This window comes from Anopheles merus, chromosome 2L (genome assembly GCF_017562075.2).
Source record: "Anopheles merus strain MAF chromosome 2L, AmerM5.1, whole genome shotgun sequence".
Lineage (NCBI taxonomy): Eukaryota > Metazoa > Arthropoda > Insecta > Diptera > Culicidae > Anopheles > Anopheles merus.
Genome location: NC_054083.1, coordinates 25,160,986 through 25,187,355, shown reverse-complemented (window position 1 = coordinate 25,187,355; position 26,370 = coordinate 25,160,986). Strand labels below are relative to the sequence as shown.

Here is a 26,370-nt window from a genome sequence, read left to right as displayed (position 1 = left end):
CACCCATCCGATCGATTGATTATCAATAATGCAACTATATATTTCTTTTCTTGTAAAATTACACGTTCACCCTTTTTCTCTCTCGAAGTGTTCGAATTTGTTCAATAACTTATTTGCTTCATTCTCCCCTTTTCCTCTCTCACTACACGTAACGGCTAAACAGATAGATAAATGACGACAAAAAATTAAACCAGAAAACAAAAACTTAAAACAACAAAACAGTCAACTAGTTGAAAGGAGAACACGTTACGAGATAACGTTACCAACGTAAAAAAAATCAATCTTGCTAATGATCCACAAATTCGTCGAAATTCGTTTGCTTTTTTCTCTATAATTTGCTTTAAGCTTTCGATCTCTCAAATCGCTTGAACAATGGTTTTGATGGTTTCAAGAAGAACTTTTCGAAGTTTAAAACCATTGAATGAACAGGATCTTCCATTGCAGTAGTACCTAAGCTATATGACTAGACACAAACTCTCGCCTGGTTCACCGAAACACAAGGTTTGCTTTATGTGTTCGTTGAAACTGATGAAACTAAAACAACAGAAAAGATGAAAAGTTGGAGCAGAGAACATTAGAATGTTACCCCACCGAGACAAAATAGGGTGAGGAAACAGTTCAAACGACTACCACTAGAGCGTTGAAATATAAGCAAGCAAACGGTATATTAGAAAAAAACAACTACTTCACATACTTAGAATTTCGATGGAAGATACCACAAAAAAAGTTGAAATAATCGTACATGATGGCACGCAGTTTACGGCTTTCTGGCTGAATAGTTTTCGATCGTTCGAACGATACAGTAACACTGATGCACTACTCTAACTCCAAACTCTAATTAAATGGTAAACTTCTAACAAAAGTGCATGTACGTGTGCACTATGGGAGTAGCTATGATTGCGTGTGCTTCAAATGTGCTTCAACTGTAACGGTATGGGTACGTGAGTGTGTTTGTGTGTTCGTGCGTGTAAAAATGCAGCATTCTTGTAGTGAGTGCTTCTATGGTAGCAAAAACCTAGTAGATAGAGCGAGCGCCTAAAAGATATGCAACCCATCGAACACACCATGCCATGCGGATTGCATACTATCAGGCTCCGTTTACTCGTAGACTACGTTAGGAGGGGGAGTTCGTTGTTGTGATGTGGGGAAAAGGAAAGAGATTTGTCGTTAACAAAAACACAGGTTTATCGTAAAGAAACAAGCAGACAAAGGCTCAGCAACGCGCTCTACGCACTGCTACCGTGTCCGGGCGGGCTAAAGTAGTCCCAGTGGTGATGGTGGACCGCCTTCTCGCCGCTCATGCCGAGTGCCATCAGACCGGCCACGATCACGATCAGTATGATGATGGCAATGTGCAGGTCGCGCTTGTTCTCGTCCTTGCTGCTGGCGCGAAGCATTGCCATCAGGTCGTCACCGGTTTGGCGGATGGAGGAACCGCACGCCCGCACCAGCTGGCCGCCAAGCGTCGGGATGGAGGGTTCGGGCGAGCGGGTACCGTGTCGGTGGCGGCGCTGCTCCCGCTGGAAGTCTTCCTCCGAGGTGGACTCACGCTTCGAGCGATGATGGCGGCGGCGGCGCTGCGGTGCCGACGGTGCCAGTCCGAGGTCCTCTTCCGAACCCGGAATGCCTCGCAGCAGGTAGGAGGCGGCAGCGGCCGATGCGGACAGATAGTCTGGATGGTACACGAATGGGGCTGCCATCGGGGGGAGTGGTGGTCTTATTGGAGCTTGATCGGAGGGCAGGCTTGCAGAGGTTGGTAGAGCTGCTGCTGCGCCATCTACTACGTCCACGGGAGGAACCGCTGTTACTGGAACAGCGTTCGTTGGGTCTTCCAGCTTAACAGCACCATCCTGTTGTGCAGTCGCATCAGCTGCAGGACCGTTTGATGCCGCTTGTACTGCCGCTACGGTGGCCTTTTGCTGCTGCAGCTCAATTTCCCGCTGGCGAGCCTGTTCTGCCTCGATCGCACGCTGAATCTCAAGCTCCCGCAGCCGCTGATGTTCCAGCTCGCGGGTTCTCTGCAGCTCCATCTCGCGTATCCTTTGCTGCTCGAGATCGCGCGCCCTCTGCTGCTCGATTTCGCGCGCACGCTGCAACTCCAGCTCCCGCGCTAGATGTAGCTCTCGCTCGCGCTCCCGAGCACGCTCCAGCTCCTGCTCACGCTCCTTCAACAACTCGCGCTCTTTCTCCCGCTGCAGCTCGCGCTCCTTCTCCTGCTGCTCCATCAACAGCTGCTGCTGTTGCTGGGCAACCAGTAGCTGCTGCTGCTGGTTCTGTTGCTGGGCGAGCAGCATCTTCTGGTGCTCCTGCTGCTGCTGAATCTGCTCCTTCAGCTGTTGCGTTTCGAGCAGCTGTTGGTTTTGCTGCTCGAGCAGCTGCCGTTGCTGCTCCTCCAACTTCTGCTCCTGCAGCCGCTTCTGCTCGTCGTGCTGGCGGCGCAAATCCTCCAGCTGCTCCTGATGCAGCTTATGTAGCTCATCAATATGCTGCTGTTCGGTCGTGCGCAAACGCTCCACTATCTCCTCGATTACGTTCGGTGCGATTTCTACATTACGCAGCGGTTCGGGCGTGGTCGCTGACAGCCGTCCATCGACCGAAGTGCGCGACGAACGCATCGTTGGTGTACGCAGACTGTTGCCCGCCTCTACAGGACGGATCTCATCTTCGCGCGTCAAACTGTTGGTGCTCTTGCGGAACCGTCGCTCGAACGTGTCCGTCCGGCGCGGTTCCGGTTTGCGCTCGTCCGACACGTACTTCTTGACCAGCTCCGCGATGTACTGGTCGTCGTCGAACTCCTCGAGCGGTTGCACCGTCAGCGAGGCTTCCACGATCGATTCGTGGTTCAGCGAAGGAGTCGACACCTTGCGCTCGATCAGTATGGAGGCGGGCGTTTCCGGCCGGCTGCCCGAGCGCGATGACTTCGGCCGCTCGGACAGGGACTTTGCGTTGCCCTCGCGGAAGCGGTTGAGTGCTCCCTCCAGCTGGTCGCCATCGTGGGCGCGGGCGGCACGCTCGGTTACGGCCGCTATTTCGGCGTCGAGGCCGAAGTCTTCCGAGACGGGGTCAGTTTGGGTGGCCGTTTCGACCTCGTCGATCGAGCTGTCGTTCGGCACTGTGAGCGGTATGATGCGTTCCGCTCCACCGTCCAGATCGTGATGGTCGCTACCGTCCGGGCGGCGTGGTTTGCGCGTGGGGCGCGGTGGTGGTGGTAGTGGGCGATCCTTCATCCGGTTCGCCACGTCACCCGAGTGTAGGGGAGGCTTCGGTCCCAGCGGTGGTGCCGGTGCGATCACGTCCTCGTACTGCGCCACGTCGTCCTTGCTGAGACTGGACGATTTCCTGAGCAAAAACAATTAGAGAGATAATAAAGAGTTAAGGGATTTTATAATTTTCTGTGGGTTTTTAGGACACTTTCTCAAGGTTTTTTGAGAAAAAGGAGATACCAGTTTCAGTACCAGGATGGGTTGAGCTTATTTTACGAAAAGATTGGCATGAGAAGTAGAACTATGTCCAGGACCGTTATGGGTTTTGGATCTGTTTCAGGATCTAATTGCCTCGAAATTTATTTCAACACCTGTATGGGCTTGGGATTAGTTTCAAAAACGGTATGGGTCCAGGATTGGTTCCAAGAGAGATACCATATCAAGATCAAGAGAGCACTATGACCATACCGGTGTATTGAAATTAGTTTGAAAACTGATAGAACTTCAGGATTATTCAAAGGTCGTTAACATTTCCAAAATCGGAATCGGTTAAGAATCAGTTCAATGATCTCAGGGTTCAGGATCCAAAGTTAGGAGGAGATCCAGGACCAGCATGGATACAAAGACCAATTCCAGAATTGTTTTAGGTGTGAGGTCAGTTCCACGACCGATATACGTACAACAAAAGTAACGTAAGATAAACTTAAAGATCGGTATAGAATTAAGAAACTGGTATGGGATAAGGATCTGTTTTAGCACCGATATGGGCTTAAGATAAGTTCCTGGACTGATATGGTTTCAGGATCAGTTCTAGAGCCAGCATAAGTTTAGGATCAGTTTATAGGCTAGAATAAGTTAGAGATCTGATTGCTCCACCTCCATTAGAAACTTATGTCGATCAGGGATATGTTTCAGGATCGACACAAGTTTAAAATCGATGAAGGAAACGGCATGGGTTGGAGATCAGTTAAACACTCCCAAAATTATGTTGCGTAGCTCTGAATCTGGTCTAAATGAATTAGTATGTACCAAACAGACAAAATACCAAATCCCCCGTACGTCGACTATGTCGACTTTGGCCAATACTTACAGTTGCTGCTCACCGGTCAAGCTGGTGACGGACTTCCTGCGTGGTGGACGGTTCGGGTTAATCGTGCTGTAGTTGCGCTGCGGCCGGACGGGCGACACCGAGTGATTGTAGTTCGGCAGCGTGTTGAACTGGCGCGGTGGTGGCGCGTCGAGCGAGCGGGTCGACTTTCGGCGCCGTATAGGTGCCGGTGGACGCGGTGGTGCTTCCTTCCGCACAGTGGCGTAGCTGGAAGAGATACTCAGCATTCAGTATCACAGCAGAACCCAACGCCATCAAAGAAACATACCCATTAGATTCGGATATTTCATAAGAATAGCCTTCCCTGCCCGGAATCGGTGGGCGATCGATAATGCCACCAATCAGTGACTCCGCTCCGCGGGAAACACGATCATCGTCGTCGAGAGCTTTGGAGATCTGCGAACGAGACCGGGAACGGCGCGGCGTTGGTGCTGGCAGCGTGCCGAAGCTTTCCTCGCGCGCTAGCGGCACCTCGGCCCGGTAAGCCATCGTCGTCTGCGGAGAAAGTGTGGAAGCAAAAGGAAGCAAAACCCCCAAACCAGACAAATACACAAACACAGGCGCATGCAGTAGTATGATCGAGCAGCATAGACCGGCCCGAGGATGAATGGTGGGGTAAATTGATGGGGAAGAAGAAAAAAAAATGGGGAGTTTGATTAGTACACAAGGTGGCTGCATTAATGGGCCCTGCCCCGTGTCCCGCCCGCTAGCCAAAGGGCCCACTCTGAGCAGGACCTTGGCTTGGGACTGATGGGGGGCAAAACCCGGTGCGCATTGGTTACCGTGGGAGGTGGTGGTCCGGAGATGAAGTTATTGGAGATGGACTTCGCGGAAAATCCGCCGTTCGTGAATGAGGATAGTGGTTCTACGTCCGAGGGCGTCACATCACGGAAGCGCTTCTTGCGATGGCGGGTTGGCGGTGTCGGCGGAACGACCGTACCGGCTAGCATGGCCTGCCGTGGCAGTGAACCACCCAGCAGGGAGTCGTCCTCCTCGTCCATGTAGCGGGCGGCGGCTGATTGAAGAAGCTGTGGCTGCTCACTACCATACTTGGTGCGCTGGCGATCGTAGAACGAAAGATCTTCCTCTTCCTGCTCCTCATCCTCCAGCCCGTAATCTTGGTCGTCCGCTTGCGGTACGGATTGGTCGGACTGCTTCTTGGATTTGCGAGTGGGACGATCTGGCGGGAAGGTGCGATAGTAATCGGCCTGCTGGTTGGAGACGTCGTCCGATTCGAAGCTCTGCTGATAGTACCGGCGCATACCCTGGTCATCCTCCTCGTCGTAGTAATCGTACCGGTCCATGTCGGCCAGTGCGTTCTTCGGGTGGCTCAGACCCTCCTTGATCGCGGAGCTGATGTACTCGCCCATCTGGATGTTATCCTTGGAGATGCCCTTCTGGCGCAGGAAGAACTCATCGTCATCGATCTCCTCGAGTACGCCCTTGCGGCGGCGTACACTCGAGCTGCCCGACGACTGACACTCCTGGTTGGTGTACGGTGTGGAGGAGCGACGTTCCAACTCCTTCTCTGTACGCTGCTTACTCAACTCCAGCAGGAAGCGGGCCTGTTCGCGCGCCTCCTGATCGATCGCAGCGTCCTCTTTGGCCACCAGCAGCCGTTCCTCCTCGTCCAGGAAGTCCAGATCATTGCTGTTCATGTCGATGTTCTGGCGAATCTTCTGTCCCAGCGAGCTGGCCCAGAACTGTTTCTCCTCTTCGGAGGCTAGATCCGACTCCTGACGCTCCATCGGCGGTTTGCGCTTCAGGAACTCGTCGTGCCGAGCGGCTGACAGGAGATGAATTTCACGGTTCTCCTTATCGTACTCCTCTAGCTGCTTCTGCTCCTCCGTTACGGCCAGCTCGGGGCCCTCAAACTCCGCCCGCTCGAGCTCCTGGCGCATTCGGCGCTCCACAGACGTTTCACGCTCATCCAGCTCACTGCCCGTGTACTGCAGGAACCGGTTGCTCTCAGTATCTTCCGACTTTTCGGACGTCCAGCGCGATACCAACGCTGCACCCTTGGGCGCCGACTTGGTAAACTCGAGCGGTGGTGGTGTGCCCGCACGAACTCCAGCCGCCTGTCCAACCGTCGCTGCGGGGCCGGCCGACTTTTGGCGCTTAAACTTGTCGAAAATGCGCGGGTACGTGCTGAAATCGGAGTAGTTTACCTTCGTGGTCGGTGCATCACCCATCATCGAGGCATCCGACGGCGAGGCGGCACTGGTCGCACCGGAGGGGGACGCTTCCTTCATGGATTTGCTGCGCGCCAGCTTTATCTTGGCAAAGTCCGACTTCATCTTGCTAAAGTCCGGCTTCTCAGTAAGGAACTTGGGCATCTCGGGACGTTTGAACTTGGACATATCGGGTGCCTTCAGCTTCGGCATCTTCTTGGTAAACTCGGGCCGCTTAAAGTCGGGCTTTTGCAGCTTGGGCATGTGCATGTTCTTCAGCTTGCCAAGCTTGCTGCCCGGCTTGGTTGGGCCTGTTTCGTCCTCTGCGGCTTCTTCTGTAGCAGCAGTTGTCTCCTCCTCAGCCTGCGGCTCTTGGGTAGGTTGCTGTGGCTCTTCTTCGTCTTTCGGGACGGCTAGCGTAAAGTCCAGCTTTTCCAGCTCGGGCGTCGTTACAACCTCAGGGCTTGCGAGTGGTGCCGACCCATCCTTGTCCTTCTTCAGCTTAATGTTGGACATCTTCGTTTTGAAGCGATCGGTTTGCTGCTGGAACTTCTTCTGCAGCGTTTTACCACCTTCCTGAGCGCGAGCCATCGCCTGTTTGCCGCTTTCCTGTGCCTTTGCCATCGCCTGTTTGCCGCTGTTCTGGGCCTTGGTCATGGCTGCCTTAACCTTGCTCGTCTTCTCACCCTGAGGTTCAGAAGCGACCGAAGCGGCCGCTGCCATTGCGTCCCCACCGTCCTGAGCAGTAGCGGCATCGGTTGGAAGGTTGAAGTAACGATCTTCGATAGATTTCTGCAGCTCCTCCATGCTGATCGTGTCGCCCTCGTCGTTGCCCGGTACGCGCAGGAACGAAGCGTTGGACTGCTTACGCTCCTGGCCGTCGGGCTGGCCGGATACGGCCAGCAGGCCATCCTTGGTCGTGGACGGTTTGGAGGTATCGACTGGTTCACCAATAGGCTCATACTCGTGATCACTACAAGTAGATATGAAGAAGAGAGCGACAGGATCATTAGCAAGGTTTGAAAGAAAGTGTCGAAAATCCCAACAAATGCGAAGCAAACAGCAAGCACTTAGAACTATTACCAAATCGATTCCTAATGTAAACCAAGTTAGCTAGAAAATGGCTGTGTACGATATGATCATTAAATTTCTCTCCAATGTTTTCCCCAAATTGCCATCGTGAAGTGAGTTGAGTTAGTACAACAACCCTACCTCCACAACAATTCTCCCTCATGTTTTCTTACCGATGGTCGTACTGATCGTATCCCGTTGGTCTCGCCGTATCACCCTTCGCCTTGTAGCGCTGCAAGAGCGTCGAGCTCTCGAGACGGCCACCGGCCTCCAAGCTACGCTGACTGATCGACCGTGGCTGCCCGGCCGTTCCTGCCGCAGCTCCCGGCGCAGTCGATGCACTCAACGGACGCGGCGTGTACTTGTCGAGCAGCGAAGGACGCATCGCTTTGCGATAGTCCAAGCTGCCCTGACTTCGGTGCAGATCACGCACTGGTTCGGACGCTCCGCTGCTAATCACCTCCTGCGATCCAGCCTTCGGGCCGTACCGCTGCTGCAGCAGCTTGGACTGACGCGGCACAGACGAGGTGGAACCGTTACGATCTAAGCTCTGGTGACTGTTGGATAGACCACGAGCTGCTGAATATCCGAGCGCTCCCTGGCTACCGTACGGTGTACCACCAGAACGTGGACGACCGAGCGAAAGGCTACGCTGTGCCTGTTGCGTCTGCTTCGACGCAGCGACACTGTAGTGATCGAGATGGCTTGCCAGATCGATCATCTCCTCCTCGGGTGCCTTCAACTCTTCCGTTACCAGCCCGGCAGCACCTGCACCCTTAGCGGAAGCTGCCATCTTCTTCTTTTCGTCTTTAAGTCGCTTCTTTTCCTCCTTTTCCTTTCGTTTTTCCTCCTCCAAGCGGCGTTTTTCGTCGTCCCGGGCACGCTTCTCTTCCTCGCGGTGCTTGCGCTCCTCCTCCTTCCGGCGACGCTCTTCCTCTTCGCGCTGATGACGCTCCTCCTCTCGGATGTGTTTCTCTTCCTCCTTGTGGCGTCGATCTAGCTCCTTCCGTTGCCGCTCACCTTCCTCTCTGAGATGTTTTTCCTCCTCCTTGCGGCGCTTTTCCGCCTCGTCGTGTGCACGCTTTTCAGCTTCCTTGCGCCGCTTGTCTTCCTCCTTTTGCCGGCGCTCCTCGTCCCGTTTGCGCTTCTCTTCGGCCGCTTTGAGGCGCTTCTCTTCCGCTTCTTGCTGTTTCGACTTGCTGCCCGCGCTGCTGGTGCTGCGCCGGGAGTCCACCGAAGGGATTGAAAGGTTCGTACCCTCCTGGTGGTTCTCCTGTTTCTGCTTGCGCACAAACGAAGGATGGTAGGTAAAGTCCCGCTTCTTGAGCTTCCGATCGGGCGGGATCGCTTCAATGCGCTCCTCCTCGTCCAGCTCGGCGTCCGTTTTCATTGCCTGCGGGATCGTCAAGGCGGCCAGCTGCTCGAACGCACTGGCCAGCGTATGCTTCACCGGATGATGGTGATGCTGGGCGGCCAGCTGCCTCATCTCGGCCCGATCGGTAAACTCCGACACGTCCGACAGCTCGTACGGCAGGTTGCCGGTCGAGCCGCGGCCACCGAGCTGCTGCAGGTCGGTCATGCTGCGCCGGCTGCTCATGTCGCTGAGCGGCAGCTGCAGCGTCATCGTGCCCTTCGGCGACTGTGTCCACGTGTTGGTGCGTCTCGTCGGCGTCGGCGATGGTCGGGGATGGGGTTCGTGTGATGGGTCGGGATTGGAAGCGCTTCCGTAATGATCCATGCGATCGCGGGTGCTGAACAATGGCGGTGAGGGTTCTTTCGATGATGAGACGGATTGCTTGACGGATGGTGCGGCGAGTGTCTTCGTGATGGTGGGAATGGCTATACTCACGATGGTTGCCGGTGGCAGGACGGCCGCCGCCGCCGCCATCGGGTGCAGATCTTTGCGCACCGGCTTGACGGGCGGTATCGGACCGGGCTGTGCGGTGGCCACCGGAGCCGGCTGCTGCAGTTGTTCCGGTTTCGGTGGACCCAAGCTTTGTTGCTGCTGCGCAAAGCTCGTTTGCTTACCAACGTCCAGCGGTGCAGGAGTCGGTGGAATAACGCCCAACATCGGCAGTGGCAGAGCGGATGCAATATTGCCCGGCACAGGTTCAGCTACTGCCGCCACCACTGGCAGCGTTTCGGGCGTGATCGGATCCGGTTCCGATTCAGTCGACAGCATCCGCTGCGAACCACGCTGCAGCCCTCCACGACGAGAACCGCCGCGCGAAACGCTCGACGATCGGCTGCGAATGTTCGTGTACTGGTCGAAATGGTCCGTCCCGTAGTCAGCGAACTCGCTCTGCGAACCGGCCAAACTCTGGGACATCGAACCCGGGGCCATTGGTGGACCGGACGGACTGCGCAGATTCTGCTGACTACTGTACCCACCATGTCCGTGACCCGCTTCCAGCGTTTCCCGACGATCCAGTGACTTGCCGAACCGGGGCGTATACTTCGAAAGCAGTGAGGATCGTTGCACTCGCTCCGGCTCAAGACTGCCGCCACGGGCAAACTTCGCCACCGGAGTGCTCTCCCGTCCCGAGAGCCCAGTAAACTCCTGCGAGTTGTTCATCGGGTTGTACCGCTGTAAGAGCTTCGAGTTCTCGAGACTCTTCTGGCTGCTGTACCGCTGGGCGTCACTGTAGTTCTGTGGCATCTCGCTTCCCTTCTGTGATGAAGTTTCGTACTCGTGTTGCTGCTGCTGCTGCTGATCGTCCAGCGAGTTCGGCTGATGGTAGTACCGGCGCAGCAGCTTCGACTGATCGAGACTACGCTGGCTGGTGGACTTTTTCGGCGGTTCGGCAAAGCTGCCCGACTCGGGCCTTACTGATCCGCTCGCTCCGTGGCTACCGAGAGGTCTCGGTTGGTAGCGCTGCAGCAGTGACGAGTTCTGGAGGCTTCGCTGGCTCGTTGACTTCACGATGTTGGGCGGAGTGTCCATGGCGGGGCTAGTCAATGGGTCCTGCGAGCCACCCTTCGGTTGGTACCGCTGTAACAGAGATGAGCGCCGCTGTGGCCCACCACCGTTCAGTGCCTGCATGGACATGGTGTGCGGGTGCTGGTAACACTGGTTCTTAACACTTTCACACTGCTCTTGGTTTCTATACACTCAGAGGCAGAGAGTTGGAACAGTTCGTTTGCTAAAAAAATGTGAAGATTCGTGGACAATCCCCATTCAATAAAATATTTAGCTAAAAGGAATATTTTCTAAAGCAAAAGTGATGGCCAAGTTGAAGATCATCGAAAAGGTACTCCTATATCTCAACCGCCGTGTTACATCAACATTGTAGATTTCCCACAAAAGAGTGTGAAAACACACACTCACATACATCTACATGGCCACCAACATCTCTCAAGGATGTGTTTCGTAGAGCCGTTTCTCAACGATCCCTTCCATTAATTCATCTACACACAGTGTGAGGTGCAGTGCACCTCCGCACAGGGGTTTCGCGGGACACACACGATTGTCCGCTATTTTCGTGCCCAGCTTGAAAATCTCTTCCCACTCTTCCCCTTTGCCTTCCTCCCTGCCCTCCTCAAACCGAACAACTTGTCAACCGGACAGGGTTTGTCGGGGACTTATTTTTGGATCGTTGCGGGCAGCTCTACGGGCCAAGCGATCTACACACGCAAACCACAACTATACACGGGCGCTAGAGAGCCCGTCGTCACTCTTTGTGTCACTTGTAACGTTGTCCCCGCACACTGACGGCCCCAGAGGGCACTTTGCTTTCTCTCCGTGTAATTTCCGTTTCACCTCTTTGTGCTTATATTGCTCAAAGTCCTTTTATTTGGCAGAAATGATCGTTTGAAATTGGAAATTCATTCCACACACACACACACACACACACACACACACACTCATACACACTGCAGATTTGGGCACTTCAGCAAACCTAAAACGAGCTATATATCAACGGACACTGGCAAAGGTATTTGGCCCTGTCTTGTTCACACAAAAAAAAAAAAAAAACAGGTCACGACACTTCATTCCAACTGCAATGCACTGTTTTACACTATCACTTTGAATCTTTCGAGTTTCATCTATCTAAGTTGAAGAACATTACCACTGGTCACTACTGGCACACAAGTTGAACGACACAGCACGGAATCGCAGACTCAGGTGAACTACCTTTTGCTCTTCTGACACTTGCTCTCTTTCCTCTAGGAAACGTTACGCAGCAGCAGCCGCAGTATAATTCCAACAGAATGAATCTGATCAAATGTAACTTAAAAACCCGGAACTAAAGCAACAGCAAACAATTATTTTAAAAAAACGCACAACACGATACGAAAATAATAACGTTAAACCAGCGACAGCTTCCGGTGAGCAGTGATCGAATTTCGTTTGCAGGCAAAAAGGGGAAAAATAAAATTAAGATGATCGGCTCAGTAGCAGCACAGTAGCGGCCCCGTCGTTGTTGTGAACGCCAACATTTTCCGTTCGACACTGGCGCAGGACACTGTCGGTTGACGTAGTGCGAAAAATCTTTGAGCTGCCCGAAAACCGGCCATTCGTCCACCACCAGTGCACCAACCCGTGCGGAGAGTCACAAAAACATAACCCGAACGGCAGCAAAAAAAAAAAGATCACCATCCCTTGGTTACTTTACCACTATACACCCCCAAGCTGCCGCCGGTCGTCGGGCCGGTTGTTTGCGGATCGTGTGTTGATCGAACGTGCACAGAGTGCGCCCGCGCGCTATATTTAAGATGTGTCGTGCCAAAAAACCGAAAGTGCCTAGAGCATTCCCTTACGCTCTCTCACTTTTTTCTCTCGCTCACTCTCTCTCTTTCTCTCACTATCTCTATTTCTCTCTCGTGTGTTGCTCGTCGGGGCGGCATCGTTTGTTTGAAAAGTTGTAAATGTGTGCCGCACGCGTTTGTTGTGAGTGATCGTGGAGGCGACTTTGGAAGCAAATGTGGGAGAGCATTTGTTATGAAAATGATGTTTTCTTTTTTACAATAAATTGGATTCAAACGAAGGAAGTGGTCGTTCATCATGAAAATCGTTTACCAAACAGAGCCAACACTGTCCCTGTTTATCTTTCGTAAAACATGGATGGTTGTTTGATATAGGATAGAAATTGTCTTGTAAGAGTGCCGAATACGGTTGATGTTTACACACTCAGGCGAGAATTTCGGGTCTATATGGGAAACGAATCATGACCTGTTTTGTGTATGATCAAACGCTTAGCGTGACACCAAGTAGCAGCTTCTAGAAATGTATTGCTGGATGGCGTATACATTCTACGCATCCAACAAAACGAGGACAGCAAACAGTTTACGATGTATAAAATTCAATATACAGGATTTATTTAAAAAAACGAAACAGCAAACAAATTTCTGACAGGTGTACAAGCAACTAATGTCAATAAATAAAGAGATGTACATACATTAATTGCGGAAACCCCTCATGGACCATGGATCGGTTATTCTACCTTCAGGACGTTCAACAACCCCTTTATTACCGTTATAAAGCAAGAAACAGGCTAGAAAAAGACCATTATGTTCATCACACTCCTCTGTAGCTTGCACACTCCCGTCCAAACACACATCCAAAGACCATTTAATAGTGATCTGATGTACACGTTCCTGCCGCTATTGCACTTGCCATCAATCTTTTACCGTCTCGTGTCACAGTCTCACTCATTCCCAGTACGTCGCAAACCATCCATGCCTTCCACTGCATTGCACTTTACACACATCCAAAAGGGATCTTAGTGGATGTTAGTGTTGGCACCTTGTCAAACTTTACGGTTGACTCATCCGTTTTGCATCCTACCTGTGTCCCAACCGGTGAACTCATTCCTCAACGGTAAAGTGTCAACGATCCGTCAAACGTTGAGTTCCGTGCCGTTGTGTCTCATTCATAATTGCAAACACGAGAACCGCTGTGAAAGGCGCACCCACAGAACTATCCTGATGCGAGTACTTAAAACACTCGAGTTACTCAGGTAAATAAAACGAAAAAAAGCGAAAAGCAGGGTGTACAACATGCTTCCGCTCCCCGAGTGCCAATAGCGGCTTTGCAACAGTTCGCTCAACCACGAAAATAGCACATCAAGTTTCGGCTTTGGCTGCACAGCACTCTTAGCCTATTATTAGCGAAGGATGGATGGCGTACTGTTTCGTTCCTTGCTTTTATCGTAACACGGTCCCGTCCTGGTCTGTGAACTAGACGGCGGGGAGGCTTTGGGTGATGTGTTGACGCAATCATGGTTTTGTTGCAAATTCTTTAGAATTTCCCTTTTCCCGATTAGGGTCATTTAGTAAGGTACTGTCGCGATACACAAGATTACAGCCTATACTTGACACAGTTACTAATAAGACGCTTACAAATCTGCACCGTTCTACTACTTGATCTTGAACACTTACACACTAATACGCTACACAAAGATCACCCCTTCCTTCTACAGCACCCCGATCGCAAGCAAAAGCGCAAACGAAAGCATCTCTTTACGTACCTCATTTTTGACCAACGAGTGTCAACCTTTGGCTGGTCCGTTTCCACCACCGGTACTGCAGCCGATTCCGGTTCCGGTACCGGTTCCGCTGCTGGAGCTGCCGGGCTTTCGGCCTGCTTCGGTGACTCGCTCTCCTGCGCTGCCTTTTCCGCCTCCATCAGCAGATGTTCCTCGGCGGGCGTCAGCTCCAGCTCCTTGCTGCACTCTTCCACCGGGGGCAGCTCCGAGTCCTTGAGCGAGTCTTGCTTCTTGCACGGTGAGGCTCCACCATCGATGCTGCCCGTATCGCTTTCCTCGGCCAGCGTGCTGAGATGGGTACGACGTGCCTCCTCATCGGAGGACGTCGAATCAATGGAAGATATCGGAGCCAACAGCCCTTTGCTCGCCAGCTTGATCGGTTCCTTTCCTTCATCCTCGGACGATTGCTGCAATATCTCGTCCAGATGCTTGCGCCGACCAAACGTCAGCATGTCGTCGGCGAACTTCTCGTCCTGGAGCTGGAGCGATATCTTGATCTTGTCGTTACCCAACATTTCTCCCAGGATCGGGTCCAACCCTTCCTTAATGTGCTCCTGACGTTTCAGCTTAGGATCTGTGACCGGTTCCGGAGATGCAGCTTCCGCCACCGGTTCCTTCTTTGGCTGTGGCTCAAAGTCTTCTATATCTTCGTAATGATGGTCCTTCTTTTTGCGAGGTGCTTTCAGCGGTGGTTTAGCTTTCACCGGCACTATCGGTGACTCGGGAACCTCAACCGGCGCAGGCAGCACACTAGCGATTGTTTCCGTTTTTGGTGGCTCAATAATTTCGTACCGATCATCCTCAACTGCGGCAGTGTCATCCACCGGCGGTGCCAACACTTCCACCTCCATAACGGGCTCTTCCACCTGCTGCGACCTTAGTTCCTCGTCCTTCGGCAGCTCAATGATCTCATCCGGTACGACTACCGTACTCTTGGACGCTTCCGTTTCTACCGTAACCTTCACGATCGTCTCTTCATCCACCACCACCGCTGCCGCAATCGCTTCGTCGCTCGGCTGGCGGACAACGTACGCTGGAATTTCTCGATTGTTCAACCGGGGCGATTCGCGCAGATTCAAGATCTTCTGGTCGGGCATACCGCGCGGTTCCGATGCTGCCTTCTTGCGGCGCAGCGTGTTCATCTGCACCCGGGCCCGATCCAGCCCCCGATCGGCCATCGATTTTGCCCGCTCGAGCGACCGGCTAACGAAGGTGCGCGTCTTCTTGCCCTGTCGGGTGAGGCTGTTGCTGAAGCTGCGTATCGCCGGATGCTCATCCAGGAAGTGTTTGATCTCCTGCTTTACCGAGTGGCGACCGCTCGGGGATTCCGGTTCGTGGGATGCTGCCCGCTTTCTGCTGCGCCGCGGTGACTGTGGCTTGGGTTCACTGGAGCTAGTGGCCGCTTCCGACATCTCAGGCTCTTCACAGTGTCCATTCGAGGTGGTCGCCACTTCGATGTCCATGGAGCGTTCTCCATTCTGAACCTTAACCTTCTTTTCTGCGAGTGTTTCTTCCTCGTCTAGTTCTGTTTCACCATCAACCTTTCGTCGACGGTTCGATGCGGGTGATTCGGTGGGTGGTTGCTGTGCTTCCGCACCCTCCACCGGTTCTCCTTTGTACAGGTGTGTCCATGGATAGCCTCCCTGGTGGGTTACACGTGTCAAATAAGATGTTTAACGAAAAAAAAACGACAAAGAATTAGTATTTCTTCAACATTGGAAGCAACGCAGCGCACATTGACAAAAGCATCTCTGGTCGAAAATTGTATGCCGGGTTAGTGTAAGCGAGGGCGCATGAGTAACATTAACGTCCAATTGATCTCCCCTTTTTATGGTTCAAGCACTACTACACTACAACGAATAAGGAAGCCGATTGAGTATTGTTTGTTTCGATGATCTGCCCAACACACTAAAGCACAGACACACAAAATTGGCCGATACCTTACATCGCTTACCTGTTCCTTGGACTTCTTAATCTCCTCCCAGAGGTACGTCTGCGGTGGCACCATCGGCTTATCGCCATGCTCCTTCAACTCCCCTTCAGAATCCTTCTCACCGGGTGACGTCACGCTCGCAGGCGATGCTTCAGCGGAAGGTTCGTTCGCTGGCTGTGGTACTTCTGCGATAAGCTCTTCCTGCTTATTCTTCGCTTTCTGTTCAGATTCTTCCGCGTTAAGCTCTTCCTTCTTATTCTCCTCTTTGGGTTCTGACTTTACCGCTTTCTCAGTGGGCGAGTTACTAACGATCGTTTCAACCGCTTGGACACTCTTTTTCTCTTCTTCTGGAAGGCTTGGCTCAGTAGATTCTTTAACATCCAACTTCTCTACTGGCGTCGGTGATGGAACTGTTTTCAACTTTTCCGCAGATTTTTCTTCTTCCTCCTCTTCTTCCTCTTCTTCTTCTTCTTCAACCTCCTCTTCAACTTCTTCCTCTACTTCTTCCTCCTCCTCCTCCTCTTCCTCTTCGTCCTGCGAGAGCTTCTTCTGCACCGGGATGTTCTTTTCCTTCAGCGCGCCCTCCAAATTGCCGGCGAACGAGTTGCGATCGCTCGTCGACTTGTCGGACGCGGCCGCAGCAACGGCCACCGATACGGCTGTCAGCTCAGCTACGATCCCCGTCCGCTGCTCCTCCAGTACGGTCGATTCCGGCTCGCCAGGGCTGCGCAGAGACACTGTTGGGAGGGCGAAAAAAAACAAGGTAAACAAAAGTAGAATAGCATCATTAGTATTCGCTCGGGTACGCTAATTGATTGCGAGATGAGAAGAGGCGTCGAAACGTGGTTAACACTTTTATTCTCAATGCTGTCGAATTTGATGCACGGTATGTGTGGTGTGATGCAAATGAGTGTTAGTGGGTGCAATTGCACACTGCAAGTAGCGCGAAAATGGATTCGGTGTCGAAAGTGAAACTAGCTTCGAGTAATAATTCAATCTTTTCACGAGCTGTTGCTATATTGCAGCGAGAAGATGTTGCCATTTTACGTTCGTTTACACGGTACTCTGGTAGCCAAAACCCCCCAATCGTAAGCATCCCGTTTTAACTGCCCTGCATTGCATTGCTCTCACGACCCAGTAAGTGCTAATTCCATTAACATTGAGCACTGTGTGATGGGTTGTTTGAGCGCGCAATAAACATGCACAAACTGCTCGCAGAGCCGGCGATGATGGAATGAGAATGGGAGGTGGGTGAAAATGTAGCACCGCACAGGGCCGCACACACAAAAAACGAAATCATTTCTTCAATCCCTCACATTAGGCTGTACAGTCACCGCAGTTAACAACACACATTTGGCACACATTTGCACAACACCGGCACTGCCATTTTTATGTACATTTTCTAAACGCATGGAATATCCGTAGCTTTATCGTGTTTGGGCTCATTGCTGATGCTTATGGGAAAGGAAAATTGCACAGCAAAAGGACGTGTCTAGCGTCTGATGCATCTCTGTGACCAACTGGCAGAGAGCCGTGTGTCGGAAACTCCATCGCAAAACTCCATCCCCGTCCGTGTGGGAGCATCGTCTCGTCAACGTAAACAGAGCAAATGCCTCTCGAAGGAAAAACTGCAACCAGACCGCGCGATTGTGCATCCTGTTCCGACACGGTGTGTTATTGTGAGGCCCAGTGAGGCGCTGTGCGCATGATCGTCGAAAGCATTACCGTAGTTTGCCATTACGCCGAAGAACAGAACGATCATTTCATCTCCGATTTGGTACCCGAGCGGGTAGCCGTTCTTGAAAGACGGGACAGTCAAGAGAGACACGTGTGTTTTTCCTTAACGAACATGTAAACTTTCTCACTCAGTGCACGTGCGATGCAGGGGTACTCTGCCACTTTCACAATCCCCCATGCACAATTCAGTATTTGTTGCACTAGAAGCTTCTTTAAACAACGATAGCAGCATCAACAAATGCTTCACTATTTAACGATTATATCACTCTCGCGATGCTCCTCGTTCAGCGTTACCATTCACCACTGAGAGCAGCACTAAGCGTTCAGGCGTGTGGCGTGTTTGCCGTAATGCGGGGCGGCTCAATATTTACATAATGATAAATTCTGCCGGCACGGGAGAGTGAGATTCGCGCTGTAATTGTGGGTGTTTCACAGGAGAGCTAACAAATACACGCACACACACACACATTAGACACTAAACGGTTGATATTTTTGGACAGATTGTGAGTCTATTCGAAGATGCTTGGCTAGCGTGTAGCAGGCGTTTAACAATCCCTCCGTTTGGCGCTTCCACGCAACATCATTGCCTACGGGCAGCGACGGTGAAGCTGTGTCAGAAGAGAAGGGTGGGTGGGAAATGTTCGGTTCTGTTAATTGCACATCCTGTCCGTAAACGGGGTGACGCACAGCGTTCCCGATGGCGTTCGGATTGTGTTGGAAAGCATCGCGGTTATGTTTCGGTGCCGCCAAGCAAATGGCGTCAAATGGTTTGAATTTTCGCGAAATACGTAAAACACACTGCACTCGGCTACGTTGCCGATGGAACGGCACTTGCCGATCGACTGATCGGGCGGTTAAAAATCGGCTCGTTTGCCAGAAACGGCTTCCGGGAAAACGTGACTAGGGGGCGCAATCGGAAACGGGACATGAGGTGTGTGACGTCGGGCGGGGATGTGGGTTACGTAACGCGCCCTGCTTCAAAGGAACGGCGCCACGAGGGCGGAAGGTCATGGACAGCCGTAGGGTTAGGCCGCCGAATCGCACTAAACAGCCACCGCTTCCGCGTGATCGATCGCGGTTGGTTGTCCTTGGCGCGCATCCCAGTGCAGGAGCGGTTGGAAAACGCGGCCCGCTGAGACAATCAACGGCTCAACGCGCTCGACACTGAGTAACAAGCAAGTGAGTTTGGTTATTTTTAACACCGGGCTATGAGACAGATTTTACAACTCTACCTACTTTTGGTCGCATTTCGAGTAATGACTGGCACTGAACTAAAGACTGGTCGTTATTTTACGACGGTAATGGATCGTAATGATTGTAATTATAACTGTACGCATTTTCACCAAGCTTTTCTTCGGGATGTTAGGCTGTTTTCTACTGAACTTCTGGGCGAAAGTACGCACATGTACCGAAGAGTTTGCGCTGCCCGAGCAAGTACACCGTGGAGGATCTGCTGTTTGCTTTCTCATGCAGAACAACTTCCGATTGTAGCGAACCGATCGACCGTGACGCCCGTTCTATCATAGTAAACGATAATCTCGCATCAATCTTGAAGGGTTCGGCACATGATGGTTGGGTTGGAATAGTTTTGCCATGCCTGTTTGAACGGATCTTCCCTTCCCCTTTATGGATTGTTTATAGAACGCGTCGATCGTTTATAAGTCTGTCGATGCTGTCAACCGGCAATAACCGATTCGTTCATTATGAATTATCGGATGTTGATACGGGCTTGGCACGTTTTTGCTGTTTGTTTATGGGTTTGGATCTGGTTCAGATGTTTTCTTCTTCTTCAATGGATCTGAGTTTGAGATGTTGCATTTTGTCTCATCGAATTGTGAGACGATTTGAGATAATTTAGTGTAAATGATTATGAATGATACGGATTTGTAAGTGCCCTGCAGCCACTAGTGAGTAATTGCAGTTTGACATAAATGCAACAAACATAAACAAACTTAAGTTGAAAGAATAGCTTACATATATGCTTAAAAGTATTAAAAGATATAACAGGTACATGGACGAAACAACGAATTAATACCTTTTAAGTCGAAACAAGTGACAAAGTTCGAAACAATCTATACAAGTCATGTGTTAAATTTTGAAAGACAAGTATATGATTATGTTTTTGAAACAAATAAATTATGAGGAATCAACTAAAAAGTGTTTAACAATTATATGATTGTGATAAAACCAGTCTCATTTCTTACAAAAATGAACTAACAATTTACAACACAAGCAAAAACGCGCTATAGGACCGCAGGGGCAACATATCAACATGGAATAAATGACAACCAAAAACGACAAATTTCTTCCGTTCATAACTGTTGAAGTTTGCGCTTTTCTTTTGAATCATAAAAGTTTATAAGCAATAAACCCATCCTACTTACAGTTTTAGATCAAATTTGAAAAAAAACTGATAACTTAAGACATATTTTCTTACGTAAAGTTGCACTCTTAATGGATAACTGTAACTTTTTATTTGTTACAAACATCGTCCAGAATATCAACCACCTTTCAGCCTAGTCTTAAAACGCTGATGCTATTAGATAGAATCACGTTCTAAACATCTATTAAGTTTTTTTTAAACTGTAAGATACTTTGAATGTCGTATTTTGGCAGAATTAAAAACATTTCGTTGCTGATATTTCTAAAATCGATTGAGCTGTTGTGTACCGTATTGCTTCGAATTACGGACAATTAAGGAATTTAAGCATTTAATATTTTCTTACTAGTTCAATTTTAATCTTTCAAACCACTGTATAACTCACTTTACTAAATCAAATCTTCTACATTTCAAAAATAAGCTTTCCAATCATTTTACTCGAAACATTGCAAAAAAAGTCTCAACATTGCAAAGATATTTTGATTCAAATTACGGACCGTTTCGAGAACATCTTTCAAATTAGGAATGCTTTAAATTCGAATTCCGGACAGCCTCAAAATTTCATCTATAATCTTCGAATTCACATTCATACTACACATTTTTTGGTTTATTTTTTAATTTAAGTTCCGAACATCTAATTTTGAGTGAAGGAGTCCTCTTAGTCCGACAGAACGACGGTCTTAAAAACAACATGGTTTGAGTGCTGTTTTTTCGCTTGTAATAGTAGATGCATAGAACCGAAGAACTGCTACGCGAATTGACGGTCTTTCCCGTACGGCCATCAATGCATACGTCACATATATTTTCAAATATCGTTATTATTATGAATGTCTAATAAAATCAGACATATTTTTTATTGTTCCCAGTACATCATGGCAATCATATAAAATTAAAAAGCGGTATAGCCAAGGACTAAATAATTAATTTAAACTAAATAATAATCTAAATAATTAATCTAAATAAAAAACACGGGGAATGTCCGGAATTTGACGCTGTCCGTAATTTGGATCATAACGGTAACCTTGTCATATGCTGCACGACTCATGCAGTATTTTTTGGCTGTCCACAAGTAAAGAGAGGGTGTAGTAGGTCTATGTTGAGGTGTGCAAGATAGCGTGCAGGCGTTCACCATTGAGGCCAGGATAACGGATTTGTAGAGGAAGGCGCGAGACTGTGAGCGGTTTCGGGCACTCGTACACCAAAGCTGCGAAGCGTTTGCAGCGTGGGGTAAGTGAGTAAGTAAATAAGTAAGTATAGCTTTGGTTTAACCCTTTAGAATTGATAGAAATCACTATACTATAAATCTTGGTTTGCGCATATAGTAAGATGCATAATTCCATCTGATTAGACACAAAAAAGGTAATAAACCATGAAAAATGAACATGAAGAACAACACGGGTTTTTACTACTTTGATAACTACGTTGTACTCAGTTTGTCAACTTCTATTACTACTTCTGCAAAACTTTTTAACATAGTTAGCTTTTGTTTGATTCAACAGACATGCAACAGACAAACAAATCCATGCGTCTTTCCCCATATGTCAGCGCTATCTCACAATGGGAATCTCCCAATAATATATAGCCCCATATCAAAATACGCATTCCCGGCCTCCCGAGGTCAAGGTCAATGCAAGTGTGCAACCCATCCAGACAGACGGTAGTAGCGCATTTTATGTGCAGATGCTCCGGGTCACCCCTAAACCTTACGCGAGCTAAACGATAAATCAGTCCACCGAAACACGTACTGACGCATCTCGGTCACCGGGCGAATCCCGAGTTCCCTTCATTCATACCACCGATGCCACCGATGAAGATGACACCGATGCTGCTGTCCCTGCCTATGCCTTAGCGTCTGCTTGAAGATGGATGGTACACTTTTCATGGCCCTTCGAGCGAATCGATTCGACCAGATGTTGATGTTTCGGGGAGTTTATTTTGATGAGCTTTAGTGCGACCTCGTAAAAAAAGATGTTTTTTTTCTCGTTCGTTTCTTAACAGCCCGTGTGTATGATGGCCTGTAACGGACGTCAGAAGATGCACAGCCATTATTTATTGACAGTGAGCACAACGTTCGGGTGTGCGAGTGTATGGCAGAGAACGTTTTAGACCGATTTCTGTGCCCGTTTTCCCACATTTAGCTGTAGCGCTGTGGTTGGATATTTTAAACAAACTATTTAAATGTAAAATGCGTGATGTACGGGAAAAAAACGAGGTCAACGAGATGATTTGATTTAAAAGATTCGAAACTATTTGCTCGCAACGATCCTGTTTCCCGTGCGCAATGTTCTAAACTATGAGGTTCGAAAGTCGATAAATTCCTATTTTGCCTAGTTGTAGTGTACAGCTACAGTAAATTCTGCCAGTGGCAGTTTCCAAATTTTTAATTGTCGCTACCCGGTCTACGGGCGGGTACGGTTCGACTGTAACGGAAAGCTATATTTAGAAGGAATGTCCCTGATCACCGTGTCGGTTCTGGTTGGGACTCGAGGCCAACACGTTAGATCTTATTGCCTCGTGTTATTCTTTTTTCGTTGTTGCTGCTGCTGCGGCTGCTATGGCTGCTTTTCTTCGCTTCATTCGCCGAAACTCAACTGCAGTGATTTGTGTACCACACGCACCAGCAAATCTTGATCGCCCCAAGCGACACAAAAACCCTCAACTGCACTTTTTTGACTGGATTGCATTCCACCGCCTGTAGGTGGTAAGGGACAGCGAAATTTAAAAAAAACTCTTTGGAATCGGTCAACTTAGTACCGAGATCCCCACAGTGAGTGTCGTTTCATGGCCTCGACTTCACTCGATCAAACTCGATCATCCGCTCGGAGGTTCGGGGCAGTTTTGAGGTTCAACCGGTTTGGCTGGTGCCGCCAGCTAACCTCACTTCACGATGAGATCGCCCACCGGGTTAGGCCGGGATAAATATAGCCTACGGTCGGTTGTGTAATGGCCGCAAGGATGACACCGGTTTGTGTGAGTGGACTGAAGCAAGAAGAAATGCACGAAACCTAGACAGTGCCCTGAGTGCCCCACAGGGTGCTCTTGATGAGTATGTGTGTGTGTGTGTCTGGTCGGGGGAGTACTTCTCTAGTTGCACCTACACACAGAGAGACCTCCGTGCTTAGTAGTCGTCCGCAGTTGGGACAGTGGTCGATCGTATTTAATAATGCACGTTGGTCGGAGATGCCAAATGCTCGATGGAAGATCGGCAGGGTCGATTCCATATTTACCCACCGACAACAGGTGCGACATACAGCAGTAACTGGGCCAAGGAACGCGATGCAGCCATACCCAAGAGTGGTTGTGCGAGTGTGGTGATCACGCTTTGGGAAGGTTGGGAATCCTCAGTGGGAGCTGTTGGGGGTACTATTTAAGGTCACTAGGACATACGGGACAATATTGAAGAGGAGTCTTCTTGTAGAGGAGGATCGCGGGATAGAAAAGCAGGAATATTAATGGGTCGATTTGTAAAAGCAGAAACGTTGAGAATTGGAAATTTGTTCATTCCTCGTCAGTTTCTTACCTGCTGCGGAGTCTGGTACCGTTTTGCTGTCGCTCTCCATGTTTATTTACTATTCATAAATTTCGCACTACAAATACACATATACACTCACAGTCACAGTCCCATCGGTGCACGATTCTGGTTATTCCTAAATTAACTTCACTTTCTTGGTTTGTTGCTGTTGCTGCTGCTGCCTCACATTGATGTCACTGCAATTTACAGCTTCACGCGCGTTACACGTTCGAAAGTGTGTCGTCAGTGTGTGTGTTGTTGGATTGGGAGGTTTTTGCCGTGCTGTCGCTGAACTTCCGATTTGCTTGCTCTATTTAATAAATAGGTATAAAAATGTATTTTTCTTTCTCGCCCAACATTCTCGCCTGCAAGCAACAGATTTTTCTGCTTTTTGCAGCACTGTCGTATCGGTGTACTTATTTATAGCGTAAACTCACTAGCTGACGCATCGGCTCAGCGGTTCCTTTTTTTCGAGTTTGTTTTCCCTCGAGTTTCAATTTGAAGGAGCTTAGGGGACGGAAAAATTCGGTAGCCCAGTGCGAGCTCTGTTGCGTGGCTGCAGGATTATCTGCTGTGTTGCAGAAAGCGTCACTACGAAGTCAGCAATTCTTGTCGATGAAGAATTCCTTCGTGAACACCGTTCGATTGATATCAGACACACACAAGCACACGCACACATACACAGAAGATCCTGGTGGGAGATCTGGGTGAGGAAGAATTCTATAGGACCACCAGTCCCATACCTCGAGCTGTTGACCGTCGCGATCTAACAACGGACTGGCAAACGGTGGGTGCACCAACTGCTCTTGCTCTCACGCTCTGTATCGCGTCTTCGTGCGTACCGTGCGTGAGCACCTGCTACAACCCACACGATCGACACGAGGTGAAAGTACACTAAGAACCGCACTACAGCACCACCAGATACCAGAGATGAAATTGGGGAAAAAATAGTCAATGATACGATCCTCGCTTCAATACCTTTAGGTGGATGAAGCAAGACACTCACAACACAAAACACACACAAAACGATGACACTAAAATGAAAACAGAGATACCCAACGGTGTGGAAAACAAAATAGGGGAAAACAACTGAAAAGCGCGATCGCGAACCGCCCGACCGGACGAGAGATGTAAATCTTTACGCCAGAAGAAACGGAGTGCAGATCTCGTTAGATCATCGCGTAACCGACACCGGAGGAGAATGGGTTTTCCTTCTAGCGCTGGGTTGAGCGAGGGTGCAATACAGTACAAGGGTGTATGTTTTCTCATTTCGGAGCACCGTTCGCCAGCGATCGATATCACGAACGCGAATTCTTGCCCATTTTCTCTCGCTCGCTCTCTCTCTCTCTCTCTCTCTCTCTCTCTCTCTCTATGTCATTTGGGAAAGCTCTCACGATCGTTACTTTCTCTTAATGATCGAGACGTGTGATTGAGAAGATTCATGAGCGCGGAATACATTTTCAATATAATTCGTAAATAAATAGTAATTGGAAAAATAATGTTACTTACAGGACAGGTATACACGGATACGGATACGGATACTGAATATTTGATGTGACATTTTTTCAAATCTAAATAAGACTAAGCTCATCCACATCCATCAATAATGTTAGATATTGTGTAACAAATTAGATGCTGCAAATTAAGTATCCATTATTCGACACAAATACAAACCGGTGGACTTTTTATCAAGTGCTCTTTACACTACTTACTAAGAGAAAATGTCAAATCATAAATATGATATGTATTGTTTATAATATCTGGAAACATATCGTCGTTAGTCGTTAAATGGTAGTCCAGGCGCTTCAAATTTCTTTAATGACTCTTCAGAGGGTTCTAAACGACTCAAGCTCTCGGTTTAAAAGGAACCATTTAGCAAACGGTAAACGACTGTAGCATTTTAAAACAGAACAAATAAGCTGATAGCGTTATCTATTGGTGGATAGCAAAAGTGGTGCTTTCATTACTTTCAAAACTGTAAACTTGTCTCATTATTGTTGTATGGTTGCTCATTGAAGTAATATAACGCAAGAACTAAAACAACGATGCGATGTCCTAGTTCTAGCGATGTATTACAGTGGAACGCCGTTTATTCGCGGTTATTGGGACTCGATGCCCGGATACTCAGATAACTCAGGTTGAACTTTATGTTTGTTCAAGGAAAATATTTGAAATATGCCATGAATTTTAGTGTTTTTAGTGAGGACAAGGAATGTCACCTTTGTATTGAACTATCATTTAACAACAACACGGATATACGGATAGCCAGGTTAAAGATACCCGTTTAAACGACGTCCTACTGTACTTAAATGCGAAATTACACAACAAAAATAAATTTCAAAATTTTAAAAACTAAACTCTAATCTCTGACAAACAGTACAGAAACATGCGAGAAATGGTTGATGATCGATGGTATTGAAACTTAAAAGTCTGACAAATTACGGCAATGTTAGTGATGTTGTATGGAATTATATCCTTCCAATTATTTTAGAAGGCGTTTAAGTTTAATCTGTGGCGCTTGTGAAGTATCACGGGAAGCTCATCATGGGTTCAAATATCGCATGTATCAATCCTCCTATGCTTAAGACTGACTATCCTTCTATCCCTACGCTAATAAATCACAGCTCCCGATTGACTCGAAACGAGTTTATTGCGCATTAATAAAACGCTCATTCCAAAATTTGAAAACTCATACAACAGTGCAATTTAACAATGAAAGCCTTATTTTGTCAAGCACTGTTTGTGCGCATCGATTGATAGATCTTTTT

General features: G+C 49.1%; 1 protein-coding gene across 11 annotated transcripts; it reads right to left on the bottom strand.

Moving 5' to 3' along the window:
- Nucleotides 1-11: 11 nt before the first annotated feature.
- LOC121593148 lies at nt 12-24,800 on the bottom strand. 11 transcript variants are annotated; one of them, XM_041915254.1, is made up of 8 exons: nt 24,040-24,800; nt 23,612-23,912; nt 15,987-16,711; nt 14,024-15,684; nt 5,094-7,455; nt 4,580-4,806; nt 4,294-4,518; nt 12-3,339 (listed from the first exon to the last, which is right to left on the bottom strand). In XM_041915254.1, the coding sequence occupies exons 2-8, from the start codon at nt 23,649-23,651 to the stop codon at nt 1,227-1,229; spliced, it is 7,353 nt and encodes a 2,450-aa protein (XP_041771188.1). In that variant the 5' UTR covers nt 23,652-23,912; nt 24,040-24,800; the 3' UTR covers nt 12-1,226. The 11 variants fall into 11 exon arrangements, with proteins under 11 accessions (XP_041771188.1, XP_041771189.1, XP_041771190.1 ...); XM_041915255.1 differs by having other exon boundaries at nt 24,581-24,800; XM_041915256.1 differs by having other exon boundaries at nt 24,658-24,800.
- Between the last annotated feature and the right edge of the window lie 1,570 nt (nt 24,801-26,370).

Excerpts from the sequence above, each read along its gene's own strand:
- LOC121593148 (XM_041915253.1), bottom strand. The coding sequence starts at position 10,602 with ATGTCCATGCAGGCACTGAACGGTGGTGGGCCACAGCGGCGCTCATCT. Across the intron at positions 7,456-7,726 it reads TACGATCAGTACGACCATCG|TGATCACGAGTATGAGCCTA; the intron begins GTAAGAAAACAT and ends ATCTACTTGTAG. Across the intron at positions 3,340-4,293 it reads TTGACCGGTGAGCAGCAACT|GAAATCGTCCAGTCTCAGCA; the intron begins GTAAGTATTGGC and ends GTTTTTGCTCAG.